This window comes from Rhinolophus ferrumequinum, chromosome 5 (genome assembly GCF_004115265.2).
Source record: "Rhinolophus ferrumequinum isolate MPI-CBG mRhiFer1 chromosome 5, mRhiFer1_v1.p, whole genome shotgun sequence".
NCBI lineage: Eukaryota > Metazoa > Chordata > Mammalia > Chiroptera > Rhinolophidae > Rhinolophus > Rhinolophus ferrumequinum.
Genome location: NC_046288.1, coordinates 28,192,600 through 28,211,779, shown reverse-complemented (window position 1 = coordinate 28,211,779; position 19,180 = coordinate 28,192,600). Strand labels below are relative to the sequence as shown.

The 19,180-nt window shown below is 32.5% G+C and overlaps 1 protein-coding gene across 1 annotated transcript; it reads right to left on the bottom strand.

Annotated features, from left to right (window-relative positions):
- Positions 1-975: 975 nt before the first annotated feature.
- CSN3 (casein kappa) lies at positions 976-18,945 on the bottom strand. Its single transcript, XM_033105748.1, has 4 exons — positions 18,924-18,945; positions 7,216-7,274; positions 2,596-2,628; positions 976-1,434 (listed from the first exon to the last, which is right to left on the bottom strand). Exons 1-4 carry the CDS (start codon positions 18,943-18,945, stop codon positions 976-978), a joined length of 573 nt encoding a protein of 190 aa, XP_032961639.1.
- Between the last annotated feature and the right edge of the window lie 235 nt (positions 18,946-19,180).

Genomic DNA, 19,180 nt, shown 5'->3' with positions numbered 1-19,180 from the left:
AGTAATAGCTTGCCTAAGGTCACACAATGGAAGAAGCAGCCTTCTCTGATCTAATGCTATTACCATTATGTCACAGATCACTGTGTTCTATTTTAGATCACAAAACATGAGGACAATGTGATGCACTGAAAATATTTGTTGCAAAGACTCTCAAAATTTTGTAACTTTCTCCCCAAATTATTTTACACTCTTTGGTAATTTCCTACTTCATTAATCTTCCTCTTTATTTAACTTATCCCCATATGTTTCAAATTATTTTAGACTCTGCCATTATCTATTGATCCAAATAATAAACAGAAAAACTTTGCATCACATTTAACGTTCTGAAACTATCCTCTAAATATATATGTACTTTTCAAATTAAGAATTAGAATTCTTCCATGAGTGTATTTTAAAATAGGAGAAATTTGGGGTGCCTAACTTTGTGGATCCTTTCAGAAATGAAGTCTGAAATAAAGGAATGCATGGAAAACATCATTTCCTTTCACTTTATTTATTCCAAAATTAGGTGCAAACACACTGTTAAACAATTAAAATGTATTTAAACTCATACCCACTACAAATTGTTCTAAGAAAATTCATTTTTGAGGTTAGAAAAATCATGAGTTTAGCATAGTATATTACTTTACTAACTTTGTGTGTGATTAAAAATGAAATAAAACTAATAGATTCTAGGAGTGTTCTAATTGTTGAAAAAAAATTAATGATAAAATCCCCAAGTATTCTTCATTTTGTAAAATAAGATTATTTTTCATTTCTTGTTGGAACAGAATCTAGTGTATCAATGCTATGGTACAACCAAGTTAAAATTATAGTCAGCACATTTTGCCTGTCCCCATAACAGACTTAATTTATCCATTTATAGTATTTAGATTTTATGATTGTATTGGTAAATCCATGAATTTTGTCTTCATTCATTTTCTTTTCTTTTGCTCATTTACCTGAGTTATCTTCTTTGATGCTTCCATAGAATTTCTAGACCATGGATGAAATAAGTGTGACTGTGGTAGTCTCAGGTGTGCTTGTGATGAATTCTGAGGAAGCTTTTGGAGTAACTCCAGTGCTCACCATTGGTTCAGTGGTAGGAATAAATGTAGGGTTAACAGTAGCAATGGTATTGATGTTAGGAATGACTGTTTTATCTTGAATTTTTTTTGGGGGAACAGCAATAAATGATGGATGTTGGTATGAGTGATGTACCACAGTGGATGGGTAGATATTTGGCAGGATTTGCCGCTGAGGAATTTGGACACGTGGCCTAAATGAAACTGATTTTGCATAATATGGATAAGGCATATATTGGTTATTAATTGGTACAGCTGGTCTATATTGGTAGGAATTGTGTTCAAATGGAGTGTAACTATTCAGCACATACTGAATTGGAATATATTTGACTGTGTATTGATCAAACAATCTTTCATTATTCTCACGGCACTGCAAAGAGAATAAATTATGAAGAATGGTATTATTGTTTGGTAGAATGTAGAGATATCTTAAATCAGAATTTTTTGAAATAATATGTTATAGTATTTGACATTGAGTAAATACAATCTTGGAAGTAGTGAACACAGCAACCATATAATTTTACAAGATATGATTTGTACACTTTCCATTCACTTCTTGATTTTCATCAAATATTAAAAATAATATTAGTTTCAAACAAATTAGATGAGGTAATCCATAATGTAAACCACATAGCCCAGAGCTTGGCATACATGAAAATTGCTCAGTAAATATGGGGCATTATAATAAGTACAACAGCTAGAAAAATCTCATAGAAAGCTTTGAGATACTGTATGAGAGAAACATATATATTATCTTACATATGTTATTGCCAACACACATTTGTAATTATTTACAAATTTTATTTATCTAGAGATTAGAATGAGGACACTTTTTTTCTAAACTAATTATAGCACAATAGTAAAATAATGTGATATGTGAGAATTCCTAGATTTATACTTTGGATGTTTTTTTCAGCTTAATTTTATCCCTTAAAAATCAGTTAAGGAATTTTCAATTTTTATTTATTTCTGTTCTACTGATTATGTGTAGTTATCAAAGTATATCATTAGATCTTTCCATATGAATAGAAACAAATCAACAAAATTACACTGTCAGCAAGCATTTCTCATGAAAGAAGACATATTTCAGTGTATCTATTCAAACATATTTGGGAAACAAAAAGAGGAAGTAAATACAAGTGTTTGGGAAATAGTCAAAAATGGGTCAGATCAGGATCTTTTCCAAAGTCTTACAATGTAGGCAAGAAAGATATTAGACTTTACTTTTGTTTTCATTTTTTCTCAATATTAAATTCTGAAAGAATTTTTCCATGTTGCTAACTATATAGGAAAACCATAAAACACATGACTTGAGCTGTAAAATGAAACCAAGATTTTCAGATGAACACTGATGTTGATTCACATGATTAGTGGTTAAGGTGAAGTTTTTTACAAAGATTATTAAATTATTTATGGACTTTAAATATTTATTTAGATTTTAAACAGAAAGCATTTTAATATCTTTGAACTTTGCAGAAAAGTATAGTTGGAAATTCGTCTCCTCTACCAGAAATAATTAAAGTAAACTTACTGTTGGTTGTTCCTGGTTTTGCACCTCTGCACCCTGGTGAGTGAGGTTCAGAGAAATAATAAGAAATAAGTTTTTAAAAAGCAAGGAAGAGTCTAGATTTTTTTGTGTGTGTGGTTTTAAAAATTACAATTTTTCATTATTCTCATGGCACTGCAAAGACAATAAATTATGAAGAATGGTATTATTGTATGGTAGAAATCTGTTTTGTTTGTTTTTGTTGTAATATTGTAAAATATTTTAAAGCATTTTGCATGGTTATTTAACCTATAAGGTCTGTGAACCTCCCACAAAAATGACATCAATATAGTAATTGAAATAGTAATAATGATCTCCATGGTTAAATTGTCTTTAAAAATCACCACCAAGGGAGAAAAATTCAAGGTTGAAAATAATATGATCATCTGACTCTTGTACCAACAAATACACATTTGTTTAAATGAAAAATATGAATAACCTATATTTAGTTTATATTGAATGCACATTGTTAAAAATAAGAAGAACATTGAGAACATTTTCTTTGTCTCCTACTAAGATGATTTATGAGGTTTACTTAGATTTAAAACAATTGCCTCTAGCATAATATGTTATATAAATAATAGATTTTTGAAAAATCAAATTTCATTTGTTTTTATAGTACTTTTCTTAATCTAGATTGCAATGTGTATAGGTAATCAGGAGTGAGAAAATAATTTTCATAGACAAGTATATATAAAACTTTAAAAACTAACAAAAGTTTTATAAACTTTTGAGATGAGGTTATAATATTAAATATTTTAAAAATGACAGCTCTTGACCACAGGATGGCCACGGGTTTGAAAATTAATCTGGGGAACGTAATTTGGTGGTTACCAGAGGGTAAGGGGGTTGGGGGGTGGGGGATGAGGGTGAGGGGGATCAAACGTATGGTGATGGAAGGGGAGCTGACTCTGGGTGGTGAACACACAGTGTGATTTATGGATGATGTGATACAGAATTGCACACCTGAAATCTATGTAATTTTACTAACAATTGTCACCCCAATAAATTAAAAAAAAAAATTAAACAGAAAAAAAAATAAAAAAAAAATTAAAATGACAGCTCTAGTTTAGGACTTTTCACACATGTCCCTTGGATAAAAAAAAGACTAGAAATCTGAAAGTTGTAGGTATAAAAATTAGAAATTTGATAAAAATAATAAAATTCAGGATGTATTGAGACAAAGACTAGTTTTCCTCTAAAGGTATTAAATTATTATCATGTTTCCCTGAAAATCAGACCAGACAATCAGTTGTAATGCGTCTTTTGGAACAAAAATTAATATAAGACCCAGTCTTATATTATATTATAGCAAATTAAGACCTAGTCTTATATTAATTTTTGCTCCAAAAGGCGCATTAGAGCTGATCCAGCTAGGTCTTATTTTGGGGGAAACACGGTAGTTTAAAGTTTTAAAAGTAATATGAATATCATAGAAACTTTGCCTACACTCAAAAATTCTGATAATCTAGACCTCTTAGTATAATATCAATCTGTATTATGTATTCCTGGTACATGTTTATTTTAGTACCTTGTATCTTGCTTTTTTTGAAGATGCATAATCTCTCATAATATTTTTCCATTTATCTCATAGTTTTCAGACTTACATATTTGTAGTTGAAAAATAGATGATTATGTCATGAAAAGTTTTTTTTAACCTCTGTTGTTTGCCATTAAGCCTCTTCTTTCAAAAAACGTTTTATTATAAATAGATAAATAATATCTGTATACTAGTGACCTTTTTAAATACTTTTTATTGATTCCCTAAGATAGTTTTTAAAACATATGAGTTTTAGAGATGACAATAATTCTTTGGTAGGAATTATCAAATTGTACATAAAGGTTGTGCCAACTTATAATGTCACCAATAGCTTATAACATTGTGCAGTTCATCTCACAATTGCTAGTAATACGTATTATCTTAACTGTTTTTATTTTGGAGAGAAGAGATAAAAGTACATAAAAGATGCTATCACATTGCTGTTTTCATTTATATAATTTTGACTATTCATAAGATGGAATGATAAAATCTACAAATTTTCATTCTTGTTCAGAATTATTTGTTCAACTCCATAGGGCTTGAAGCTTTTGTAAAACTGGGAAGGAGTGTTTGGGGGCTAGAGCAGGCTCAAGTAACTCAAAAAGACATTGCTATATGGCAGGCTGTTGTGGATCATTTTCTGATTTCAACTTTAATTTCTAGTATCACTTAAAGAGAAAACCAAAGTTCTAAATGTACAGGTAGCCACAATAAAATGGAATTTCAAAGAATAAATGAAAGAAAATAGACAATTCTCCAGAGGACATACAGATGGCCAATAGACATATGAAAAGATGCTCAACATGACTAATAATCAGAGAAATGCAAATAAAAACCACAATGAGATACCACCTCATACAAATCAGAATGGCTGTCATCAGTAAGACAAATAATAACAAGTGTTGGAGAGGCTGTGGAGAAAAAGGAACCCTCATACACTGTTGGTGGGAATGCAGATTGGTGCAGCTAATATGGAAGGCAGTGTGGAGGTTCCTCAAAAAATTAGGAATAGAATTGCTGTATGACCCAGGAATCCCTTCCCTGGGTATCTACTCAAATAATCTGACAACATTTATCTGTAATGATATATGTGCTCCAGTGTTCATTGCAGCTTTATTTATGGTGTCCACGACATAGAAACAACCAGTGTCATTTGATAGATGATTGGGTATGGAAGATGTGGTGTATATACACAATGAAATACTATTCTGCCATAAGAAAAGATGAAATACTGCCATTTGCGACCACATGAATGGATCATGAGATTATTATGCTAACAAAATAAGTCAGAAAAAAAAAGTCGAGAACCATATGATTTCATTGATATGTGGGTTATACAACTGAAAAGAAGAAAGGGGCAAGACAAACAAATGAAGGAACAAAAACTCATAGAAACAGACAATAGTTTAGTGGTTACCAGAAGGTAAAGGGGGAGGGGAATGGTAGATGAGTGTAAACGGGATCAAATATATGGTGATGGAAGAAGTGACTTGGTGTGAACACACAATGTGATATACAGATGACGTATTACAGAATTGTACACTTGAAATCTATGTAACTTTACTAACCATTGTCACCTCAATAAACTTTAAAAAAACTAAAGAAAATAAATGTGAATGTCATAATACAAATTTTTAAAAGTTTGACTCTAAGAATTAACATAATAGAATTATTTACTAGATATTAACTTAAATAAGCAAGTCTAAATTTAATAATAAATGAACTATGAAACAAGGACTAGTGCTCTCCCAAATTTTATAATCTAAGAGGAGGTCATAAAACATCATTTCATGTTTTTTTTTCCTATTCTTATTGTTGGCAAATAAGTGCCTAAGATCCCCAAATGAACATGAAAATAAAACAGAGCAATAGCCAAAACAACAAAAAAACAAGTTAGAAAATTAAAAAAACAAAACAAAATCTTTCTCTTGTTTTAATAGCCATAGTACACAGAATGTAATTCATAGAAATACCTGAAAACCTCAGAGTTGTTCATGTATATGATCCCTGGGGAGGAGTCAGAGGCAGTCAGTTGACATAATAGGAAATATAACAAAAGATCTGATAATGTTTGAATGGTAAAGGTGGATGTGTCAAGGTCTTTAAAACTGGCGGAAAAGCTTTAAAAAGCTCCTCATTCTTTAAGGATTTAAGCCCTAAAGAGATTGGAGTCTGTGTGAATTAGGAATTTAATTTTACAAAGTTCTGATTCTGGACTGTGATTTCTGTATTATTCTCTTTTTACCTTTATTAAATCTGTTGGGATGACAATGGTTTGTAAAATTATATAGGTTTCAAGTGTTCAATTCTATAATACATCATCTATATATTCCATTGTATGTTCACCATCCAGAGTCCGATCTCCTTCTATCGCCATATGTTTGACCTCCTTTACCCTTTTCTATCACACTCCTCTCCCCCCTTACCCTCTGGTAACCACCAAACTGTTCTCTATGTCTATGATTTTTGTTTGTTTGTTTGGTTTGTTGCTTTCAGTTTTATATGCCACATATGAGTAAAGTTCTATGGTTCTTGACTTTTTCTGTCTGACTTATTTTGCTTAGCATGATAATCTCAAGATCCATCCATGTTGTCACAATGGCAGTATTTCCTCTTTTCTTATGGCTGAATAATATTCCATTGTATTATTCTTTACAAATTATTTTTAGAACTTTTTACAATTTAAAAATATTTTCAGTATTGATTTTCCCCCCAGAACATATTTTCTCTATAGTATGAGAATTTTAAAGGTTTTCTATACATGATAATATGTGATTTCCTAAATCCTGGAAACTAGAAGGATATTCAGAAGAACATGGCTTTAATTTCATAATAGAAATAAATATAAAAATAAATTACTTTGAACAAAATATAGCTGGTATGCAGCTATTTTGTTCTGTAAATTATAATTGTTTTAGAAATTTGAATAATTCAGGCCCTTAAAAATTACTTTTTTAAAAAATTATTTATTTATTTATTTATTATTTTTATTGGTTTCAGGTGTACAAATCAATGTAAAAAAATTTAAAGTTTTAATACAAATTGTTTAGAAGATATTAACTCACCAAAAAAGGCATGGTTAATGCCAGGATATTCACAACTAGGAAAAAACTCATCGTTGCACCTAAAAATAGAAATTAAAAATATTACATTAAAAGGGTCTGTTACTAATAATTTAGGAGTGATTTGGAGCAATGTTCTTTGCTTAAAGGAAAAAAAGCCAGATTTATGGGTAGATTTAACCAATGTGGGAAATCTATTTTATCAAAAGCTTTAAAAAACCAAACTTGGAGTATAACATTTATGAATTTAATTTTTGACTATGTTGCTGAAAGTATCATTACAATGTTAATCATTAATTCATTTACCATATGCCTAGAACCTACTAGGAACAAGTCATGGTGTCAAGTGTTGAGATTATCAGGGTGAATTGGTCTTGCCAACAAGTAGCATCAATTTTAGGAAGAAAGTTGTAACATACACAAATTACTGTAAGAGGAAAGAAAGTAGAAAATGTCACAAAAGTGGTTCTCTACAGAAAATATGTTTCAGTTAAGAAATCCACAAATTCTTTGTGTAGGAGATAGCATATACGGTGTTTCCCCGAAAATAAGACCAGGTCTTAAATTATTTTTTGCTCCAAAAGACGCATTAGGGCATATTTTCAGGGGATGTCTTATTTTTTCATGTACAACAATCTACATTAATTCAAATACAGTTGTGTCATCTTCTTCTGGAACATTGTCATAATGTACTAAATGCATCTGGCTGATCTTAACTGGAGCTTATTTTCGGGGTAGGTCTCATTTTCAGGGAAACACGGTAGGTGGGACTTGCCCATGCAGAGTTTCATAGGGAGAGAAATTTTCAAGTAGAAGAGAAAGCCTTGGGAATACAGATGGACATTTTGAATGGAGAGTTTTATGAGAAGGGAAAGATGAAGTTGGAAAGAAAGTTTAAAGAAGAAAAGGGAGAGGTCTTAAATGCCAATTTAGAGTTAGGCCTGGCTTTGTAAATAATGAAAACTGATAAGTGATTTTGAATTAGAGATTGATGTAACTACACATTCTTTTGGAGGACTGAGTCCTATCTCAGACTCTATACTTGTATAACTTTGGCCAAATAATTTCTCTTACGTGGGCCTTACCTTTCTTACCTATAAAATGGAGGCTTGAACTAAGTAATTTCTAAAATTCTGCAAATTCCACAATCAATCTAAGAGGAAAATGCAAGATAGAAGGAGGAGAGTATTCTGACACTGCTTTTTTCATAATCTGCTTTTCCAGTAATTGTAAATGATATGATTAACTTGATTATGTTAATAAGAAATATAGATATTACATTTATAGTGGCTTTAACTGAAATATTTAAAGAAATAAATTTGCCTTATATTTCTAAAGGAGTTTAGATTTCACACCTGCTTGTTTGATCCTTTTTTAATAATTTAATAATACATATAACACTTCAAAATTTTAATATTTAAGTACATATTGTATTTGTGAAGTAAATAACTATATATTTTTTCCAGCTATTTTTATTGTGTAGATTCGTTTCCTACGAACTGAGTTTTATAAAAGATGGTCACAGAGTTAAAGTCCAAGTCAGGGAAAAGGGAGCACATGAGGTTCCATTTGCCTCTGATTCTCAAGTAATAATGATTTGGAAGGCTGTCTACTAAATTGACTTCAGAACCACTGATAATATATCATTGGATGGAAAAGAATTCATGTGGAATCAAATTTGAACAACCTATAGCAAACTCAAGTTTCCTTGAGAGGGATAGAGTTCCTTATTAATTCTTTATTTGCCAGTTAACTTTTTTCAATTGAAATATATTTGACATATAAAATTGTACAAACTTAAGGTGTACAACACGTTGACTCGATACATTTATATATTGTTAGGTGATTGACATTGTAGTGGTAATTAGCACCTCGATGACATCACATATTTATCATTTCTCTTCTTGTAGTTGGAATAATTAAGATCTAATTTCTTAGCAAATTTTATGATTATAATACAGCTAACCAAATACTTTGCCTAGATAACTCAGGAAAGAATATCTTCTTTTGTAAATATAGATAACAATATTGTATTACAATCGCCAGTTAACTTATAAGTTTATAGATGAAACAATAATATGTCCATGGTGAATCACACTCCTTTTCAATTCACATAGAATTATATAACACACACAAACATTCTGTAAAAAATGATAGTAATGACTCTCTTTTTAGCATAAACAGAAATCAGAGAGATAAGACCATACTTAAGTTAGCAGTTACTTTTATACTTCGTACTTAAATTTACCTTCATCACATGTTAAATTTGTGAAACAGTAGAACTATTTAGCTATCATGAGAATATAAAAGGCATGTTTAAAAATAATAGTTATACAATAACAAATAAAATTATGATATTTAGATAGAAATAAAATTTGAAATTAGTTAAGGGATCCATCAATATTATTATCACATGCCCATCTTCCTGAGAAGTTAGCTTTCTCCATTTGCCTGTAGGAATAGGATCATTGTCTTGATCACCTTCTTCTTTACAATTTATACTGTGTTTAGTAGTTTAGTCAGCTTCAAACCTTGACTTTAACCCAAAGTTAAGTTAAAAATAAATTTGATCATAACACCATATAAAATACAAGGTTTAGTTTAGAAACTGATCTCAAAATGATGCCAAGATATGTTCAAGCTTAACAATAAAGGTTCAAAGAAAGAAAATATACTTCTATAATAACTTTGGTGGTATTATTACTGACTAGTATGAAAAGTAATCATTCTCTCTGGATGTTTCAACATAATTACCTTTCCTTGTGCCTGTTGTATCTTGCTTGCCAGTAGGTTGAGTTGGCCTCTCAACTGTAAAGGTAAATAACTGAAGACTAATTAAAGGGTATCTGTGCCTTGAGTCATGCAATTTATTTTCCTCTTGTGTTTTACCCAATAGGAAGATGACAAAAAGGAAAGGTTTGACAACAGCAGGGTTATCTTTGGTTCAATCTTAGTTAATGAAATGTAGAGGGGAAATAGAGTTGTCATTCATAAAGCTTAAGAGACAAGTCACACTTTCTAAAGAAATCGTTTTTATATTTTATGTAGAGCTATAGAAGAGTTTTAAAAATATTAATTACGTTCTTAATCAACTAATTCCACCTATTTGAATTTAAAGCTATTGTTACAATGAAAAAATAAGCTAGCCAAACCATTTCATATTTTAAATGTTTCTTTTTAGTTTAAGAACCTGGATATCAAGCAACCCTACATATACCGTGTTTCCCTGAAAATAAGACCTAGCTGGACAATCAGCTCTAATGCGTCTTTTGGAGCAAAAATTAATATAAGACCCGGTATATACCAGGTCTTATAGTAAAATAACACCAGGTCTTATATTATAGTAAAATAAGACCGGGTCTTATATTAATTTTTGCTCCAAAAGATGCATTAGAGCTGATAGTCCGGCGAGGTCTTATTTTCGGGGAAACACGGTATTATGTGCCGTGGTTAGTCTTTTACCTTCCAGAATTATAACTATTGATTTTTTAAAATTAGAAAACTTACCATCTCTTACACACCCAAGTGCAACTTCTTACAAGTTAAATCTAGATATAAAATACTTTAATCAATATAAATAGAGAACCATTTGCATTTGAGCTGCAACATTTGTTCTTCAGTAAGGTTATGGTATAAGCATTCAATATATAAGCAATCAACTTGCTGATTAATTAACATCTTATGAATCAAAGTTGTTTTCAGATTTTTAAATTTTAATAATGCAAATGAGTTATTCTGAATGTACAAAATTAAATTATTGAATTGGAGGTAATTGTTCTGTTTCAAGGACAGCTCATTCTGATTTACAGAGTATATATCACAAAACCAACAACATGGGAGATATTTTGGTAAAATACAGCTACACAAATAATTTGCCTAAATAACTCAGGAAAGAATATTTTCTTTTGCTTGCATTTCTCTTGGGAAAATGTCAATTGTGACTTCACTTTAGCTGTGAAGGACTGGCCAGATTGACATATTTACAGAAATGAATGTAGGACTGCCAGAGTACAAACAAGAAATAATAGCAGCATTGTGGTTATTCTTATATTCCTGTCTTTTTCTTAGAACTATTTCATGTCGTATAAAGTTAGGAATGATGCTCAAAACCCTAGAATGCTTATTCAGTTTGTACAGAATAAGTTAAAGTTTTCTATTTCTCAGAATAGTTGGCTTCTGCTGTTCAGAGAAAGATGGCAGAGTTTCAAAACTGCTAAAACAAGCTGCTAAAGTAATAAGATCAGCCATGCTATTTGGACTGTTTAGTCACATCATTTTACTTTGGTTGTCAAGGTTAAGTGATAGTTGGAAGATTTGGTCTGGTTCTAATTATGAAGGTGTCCAATTCCACATGGCAATTTCTCAGTCATTGATTTAGAGTTATATGTTGATATTGATTTTATGTATTTAATTCACATGTACCCGAGACTCCTTTAATAACAGGAAAATCTATTTCACCTAGGAATGCTAGGAATCCTTCCTCAATATCGAGAGGAAACATTTCTATAGTGGCATCACCTATCCACTTCAAATAGGAATATGGCTCTCTTGGCAGTTTTGCAAAACTGAATATTATTCTTTGAGCACTTAAATTATTTCCGGTACTGTTATAGGCATTAGGGATACATTACTAATCAAAGCAGGCAAATATCCTTGCCCTTGTGGAGGTCATAGTCCAACATTTACTTGAATTCTAGTGACACTGAACATTCCCCATACACAAGTATATTGACCTAAGGCCATCTAAGAAAGCTAGAGTTTTGAGTGACTCTTGTAGGTAAACTAGATGAACTCTGTATTGGAGCTCAAATACCCTGCTGTTCTCCACAGAAAAGCAAAAGGGAAATCAGAACTCCCATAATAAGAAATCCGAGGATGTTGGGATGGTGCTGAACAAAATCTCAAAATTTTAGCGAGTGTGTAACCTAGAACTGATTCACCAGCCTTGATCTAGTCACATATGTAACTTAGGTGTCATGGCCTACTCCTGAAACATCCCTGGAGTGTGGAAAGAGGACCAGCAGGGCTTCTCTGTCAAGCTACAGCTTCTTTTTGTTTAGGTCCGATAATCAGTATCTATTTCTGTAACTACTCACACAGTGAAGCTGGGTAAGAGGCTATTGTGAGTTCATAAATTCACATTTCAAGCACTATGAAGTAAACACTTTGTGATGTGAAATGATGATTATTAACTCTATACATTATTTTATCTGTAACAAGTTCTTATTGTTCTGTTAGCATTTCTTACATCTGATATATACTTTATCTCTATTTTCTCTTCTTTTGGTTTTATTTTTTTCTGTCTCATTTTCTTTCTCAGCTACTTCATTAGTACCAGGCTGATCTCAATACTATGTTGTATGCTTGAAGTACAAAAATACTTGTGACAGTAGTTGCAATGTAAATAACTAACACAACTTTCTATATGATTAATTCTTAAGGCATCACAAAATGAACATTTTAGTGCAGAAATTTGTGTGATTTGTAAACTATTGCTATGACATGTGAAAATAGCATGAAATGCTCTTAAATTTTTTTCAACAGTAGCAAAATGGAATGTCACAATTTTGCTCTCCTATAAACAATTCAGTTAAATAAACAATGCACACACACATACAGTTTTTATTAAAAACATGGCACTTCGAAGAATATAGTAAACAGTCACAATCTCTGCTTGCAGAGAATGTGTAAAAAGATAATGCTTTCTGTTGGGCGTTGATAGGAAGACTTTTTGAGGCAGTGAGGAGACACTTCACATTATCTGGAGCCTAGAATGAAGTTCATTAGGAATTTAGGAATAAATTCAGGCCTTAGTAACTTTTAGGATCTCGGGGTTTCTGGATTGATTATAAAGACACAGATTTAAAAAAAATACAATAATCAAGAAAACTTTTAATTTACATAAAGCATTATTTATCTACTATCAACCTTAGGACCCTCTGTATTTTTTTGTATTTACTCCAAAAGTTCTTTTATTCCTCTCATACCATTCAAAACAGATAGCCAGGTCAACTACGATCTCCATGTGGCCAAACTCAATGCGAATGTTTAGGTCTTAATCTCAGCAACTTTTGACATGGTGATTGGTTTTTCTCACTTGCATTGATTTTTCTTTTGTTTTTTCCTCTTAAATCTTTGGCTATGTTAATTTGTCTTTCGGTTCCTCTTATTTTCCTCAAACTCTCAATTTGGGAAAACTTCATGGATTCCTTCTGAGTTCACCACCCCTTTACTTTTTTTCCCCTCTCTATTTTGAGTATCATTTACCTACTCAATTCCTATAGCCTTAAATATCATCTACATTCTGTTAACTAAAAATTCAGGTATCCAACAATTGTTTTAACATTTCCATTTTTATGTGACATAGACATCACAAATTTATCACGAACAAAGTAAAATATTGATCTCCAAACATATCCCTTTTCTCAATCAAGTTCTCTAGTAGTCTTTTCCTGTGACACCATGATACTCCCAATGGCTCAAGAGAAACTCCTATGAGTCATCTTTTGTTCTCTTCTCCCCAACAATCCATTTAAAGAATTATAAGTCCTGTCTTAACCTGAATCTGCCACCACTTTCTCGTCTTACTTTTATCGCCCTCTTCAGTCCCATCTACTGACATCTCACATCTCACCATCCCATTGTTCCCTTTCTGGTATCACTAATTTCACTCTTGTCACCTTATGATCATTCGTCACATAGTAATAAAAATATTACTTTTTGGACATATGTGTTATATGATTATTCTGCTTAAAATCTTTCACAAACACTTAGAATAAATTCCAAATATTTTAACAAGGCCTCTCAGTTTCTATAAAATTTAGTCTCTTTTCATCCCTTTTACCTTGTCTTTTACCACCGTTTCTCTTACTACGTGCAATATTTGAGGACCTTTCTGTTCCTAGAAGATGCCAAACTCTTTTTTAATCAGGGACTTTTCATTTGTTTTCATATTCTCTGATGTTCTTACCCCATTTTTTCTCATTAGTGTCTCTCCTTTATATAACTCAGGTTTCAGCTTCAATATTTTCCTCTTAGAGACACTTTCCTTGGCACCTTTTCTAAATAGTCATTTCCTTTACTTCATCTCATTTTTTTTATAACATATCACAACATGAAAAGATTTCTTAAATTTATATATGTCCATTTACTATTCTTTTTTTTTTCCTCTTGAAGATAAATTCCTCAGTGTATAGACCTAAATCTGGCACATATTAGAAATAAATGTTTTATGTACAAATGATTAATTATCTGGATTATTTGTTTTAGTTTCAAATTCTTGCCTCAACCCATCCTACTAAGTCAGAATTTGTAAGGAAGGAATATTCCTGGAAATCTGCATAGCTAATAAGCACCTAAATCATTTTTTAAAGAGATGAAAGTTTGGAAATCACTGCTTTCTTCTGGATGAAGTCAGAACCTGGTTGAGGAACTTCTAAAGTGCATAGGCATATTATGTGTTTCCTAGAATTCTAATTTATTTTACTGGGATTGATTTTTCTGTGAAAGCATTAGCACTAATGCCCCCTAAACTGTTGGGAATGGTGAGCTCTCTGTTAGTGTGATTGCAGCTAAATTTTAGTGTCGCCCTCTGGTTTTATTTTATTCCCCATACTGAAGTATTCAGTAGTTGAGAGAAACTAAGGCTTTTTCAAGCTGTTGGAGGGAGAGGCACTTCAATTGTCAATACCTCACTTTAAAAAAAATTTATTACATTTATTGGGTTGACATTGGTTAATAAAATTATATAGGTTTCAAGCATACAGTTTTATAATACATCATCTGTATATTGCATTGTGTGTTCAACCCCCAGTCAGTTCTCCTTCCATCACCATATATTTGACCCTTTTTACTCTCTTCTACCACCACCCCCCTTACCCTCTGGTAACCACTAAACTATTGTCCATGTCTATGAGTTTTTGTTTGTCTGTCTTGTTCATTTGCTACTTTCAGTTTTATATCCTACATATGAGTGAAAGCATATGATTCTCAACTTTTCCTGTCTGACTTATTTCGCTTAGCATGCTAATCTCAAGATCCATTCATGTTGTCACAAATGGCACTATTTCATCTTTTCTTATAGCTGAGTAATCCATTATATCCATGTACTATCTCCTCTTTATCCAATATTCTGTCAAAGGACACTTTAGTTGTTTCCATGTCTTGGCCATAATAAATAATGCTGCAATGAACATCAAGGTGCATGTATCTTTATGGATAAATATTTTCAGATTTTTGGGGTAGGTACCCAGAATGAGGGATTGCTGGGGTATGTGGTAATTCTATTACTAATTTTTTGAGGAACCTCCACACTGTTTTGCATAGTGGCTATACCAACTTACATTCCCACCAGCAGTGTATGGGGGTTTATTTCTCTCCACAACCTCTCCAACCTTGTTATTATTTTTCTTATTGACAATAGCCATTAAAACAGGTGTGAGGTGGTTTCTCATTGTGGTTTTGATTTGCATTTCCCTAATAGCTAGTAAAGTTGAGCATTTTTTCATATATCTGTTGGCGGTTTGTTTTCTTGGGAGAAGTGAGGTCCTCTGCCCATTTTTGAATTGGATTGTTTGTATTTTTGTTGTTCAGTTGTATGAGTTCTTTATATATTTTGGCTATTAGCCCCTTATCAGAGGTATTGTTTGCAAATATCTTCTCCCATTTCATTGGTTGCCTCTTTGTTTTGTCAATGGTTTCTTTTGCTGTGCATAGTTTTTCAGTTTGATATAATTCCATTTATTTATTTTTGTTTTTACTTCTCTTACCTTTGAGATCAAATTCATAAAATTGTCTCTAAACCCAAGGTTAATAAGTTTAGTACCTATGCTTTCTTTTTTGCAATTTATTATTTCAGGTCTTGTATTTAGGTCTTTGACCCATTTTGAGTTAATTTTGGTTTATGGTGACAGCAGTCTACTTTCATTCTCTTGCACGTGGTTTTCTAATTTTACCAGCACCATTTATTAAAGACATTCTCTTTTCTCCATTGCAGTGTTTTGGTTCCGTTGTCAAAAATTATCTTTCCATATAGATGTGGGTTTATTTCTGTGTTCTCAATTCTATCCCATTGCTCTGTGTGTCTCTTTTTCTGTTCAATATCTCACTTTTCACCTTGTTCTGTTGCTGTTAACTATCTTGGTTTGACCTAGCTTTGGTCAGATGATTCAGCTCTGCCTGGATATTGTTGAATTGATGTAGAGTTCTAGGAAAATACTCTCTACTGGATATCTTAACCATTTATGTAAGGAAATAGCTCATCTGGTGATATCTGTTCTCAGTACCTGTATGAAAAGTTCGGAAGAATGTGTGTACTGAACACAATTATTACTAAGAGTGTAAAGGGTGTCAAATATATGGTGATGCAAGGAGAACTGACTCTGGGTAGTGAATACACAATGCAATATATAGACGATGTATTACAGAATTGTACACTTGAAACCTATACAATTTTACTAACCAATGTCACCCCACTAAATTTAATAAAAATTTAAGAAGAGAATGTTACTAAGATATTTATTGCTTTCAGTTTTGTTTCTCAGGTCAGATATATTCGTAGTTAATTTGTATATATATTAATTTGTATATTCATTAGAAATAGGTTCTAAATTATTTTATTCTCATCTTTTGCTCTCTTTTACTTTGCCCAGTGAAGCTAAACGTCATTAAAAATACGAATTTGTGTATAGAGTTTATCCATCCAGTAAACATCTATTGAACATCTAATTTGTGTTAATCTACTTGTCAATAACGTCTTTATCCATTAAAGTTCAGGTCAAAGTCACTTGTGTGCTTTTTCCTACTTGGCAAAGCTAGTCTGCCTTAAAAACAAACAACTCTGGGAATGCTTTTTTGGAGCACTTATTACATTTATTGAAACTGTGTACATATTTATCTCCCCTCACTAGGTTGTAGGATTTATAAAGGTGAAAAATAAATCCCTTTTCCAAATCCTTAGCATTTAATGCAATGACTGGCACAATATAAAAGATATGAGGGACATGTGGGTCCTGTCCCAAAGGAATCAATAGTATAGGGGAGGTGAATTTAGCTCTCTGTTTATTTTTCTATAAAAGCTCTTGTCAGTAATTAGTATATAAACACCATGTGAATACGAAATCTAGTGTCTCTATAGCTGATTACATTTTAAAATAGCATAGTGTGTTCAAGGATACACTAACTTTATCAACTGTCTTAGATGAGATCATTCTATGATCAATTTAATTTGGGAAACTGTGGGGAGCCATGATTTCTCTGTACTTTGGAACTTTGAGAACTGGCTCAGTTTATGATTAACCTGTTCTAGCTCCTAAGGCATTGTCTTGCCTGCACCTGGAGGGTGCTTGCAGGCTGCTGAGGTATGCGATAAGAATGGCCGGTTTCTCAGACACAGAGCACAGATGGTTATCAGGATAATTGATGGTTCCTGTCTTGTGGAAATGGGATTTGGGATGCTTTTGTGATTTAGTTAGTTTCTGGTTAGGGGTTAACAATTTACTTTCTGTGAGGTAATGTACACTTGTGACTGCTAGTCTGCACGTATGCATAGGGTATATAAGTGGAAGTTTTCAATAAAGAGGTGCTTCAGCATCACTGGAGACCGATCGATCGCATCATCAATATTTGTGTAAGTGTCTTTGTTCATTCCCACTCCCCCTTTCGGGCTTTTCGTTGATCTGTGGCTGCTGGTCAGCCTCAGGAAACGTAGCTAAGCAAAGTGAGTTTTTACACTGGCAGTTTCAATAATGTTATCATATGTATGTATACTGTAGATTTCCAAGGGATATTTTGAGGACAAATATTTATTTTGAGGGCCATATGGTGAGGTTAATGCTTCAAGAAAAACACTTTGGGAAAGAGTGTTTTTCTGGATCCTATCCCCATAAGCTGACATTAGATTACAAAAGATAATGGAGGTTTGATGATTGGCCTATTGAGAAACTGTCCCACAAATCACAAGCACAAAATATGCCAGGACCGGGTATGATGATGCCCAGATTCACTGGAGGAATAACTGATTAATTTTAATTGAATATATTTGCTTTACAAGTCTAGTAGTTAAAAGTAAATGGTGACTGTGTCTTTTCTCCCCAGAAAGTTGCAATGGCATAATTTGAGGTGAATAAAATAAAACTTCAAATCTGAGAGTTGACATATATCAAAGACTTAACAAAAATATATAACAGAGGAAAGAGTAAATTATAGAGCTGGCCCTCTAAAACTTCAGAGCTGCAAACGTTTTCCTTTAGCCCCTCTTCAGGCTCTGCTTTCCTAACTTCTTTCCAAGCCCCTCTGCCTTGGTTTCCCATTACTGCCTTTTCTCAGTCATGCAATGGCCTCCAATGTGTCAGCTGTAAGGTTGGGAAACACTCCCTATAAAGTTAATTTACCAAATTATGTTGAGGACACTTTGGTCTTCTTGCTGTCCCTCCCATAGTTTTAACTGGGATCACTGACGTTAATACCAGAGAAGGAATATTTAATGTTTGAGGAACCTCTAATCCCTGAAAATGGGTAAGAGAGACAGCAGTTTCCTTGCTCAAGTCATGCCAAGAGTCTCATTAGGCTGGCCTTGATTTGTAGCCAGCTTATGGGTCATGGCAGAATTTCCGTTATTGACACTAAGAGTCTCAGCTACGAACAATACAAACTTGGGGGGAGAGATGTAATCTTTGTTCAAAGAGCATTTTTATAATTTCCTGATAATTTACCTGTAGGGACAAAGGCTGCCATTGTGACACAATGAAAGGCTCACTGTGTAATCTTATTGGATGACTTTTGTCTTATACTGCAGGAAAGTTTATTTTCGTCACCACCTGCTACCTTTTCCTCCTTCAGGGTTTTGTTTCTAGAATGTTCATTATGGGATTTATGGGAACTGATGATCAGGACAAAGTGTCCCTCAATAAAGTTCACAAAGCCTTTGCTATGTGCATTTACTTTACATGGAAGAGAAAATACACTTCAT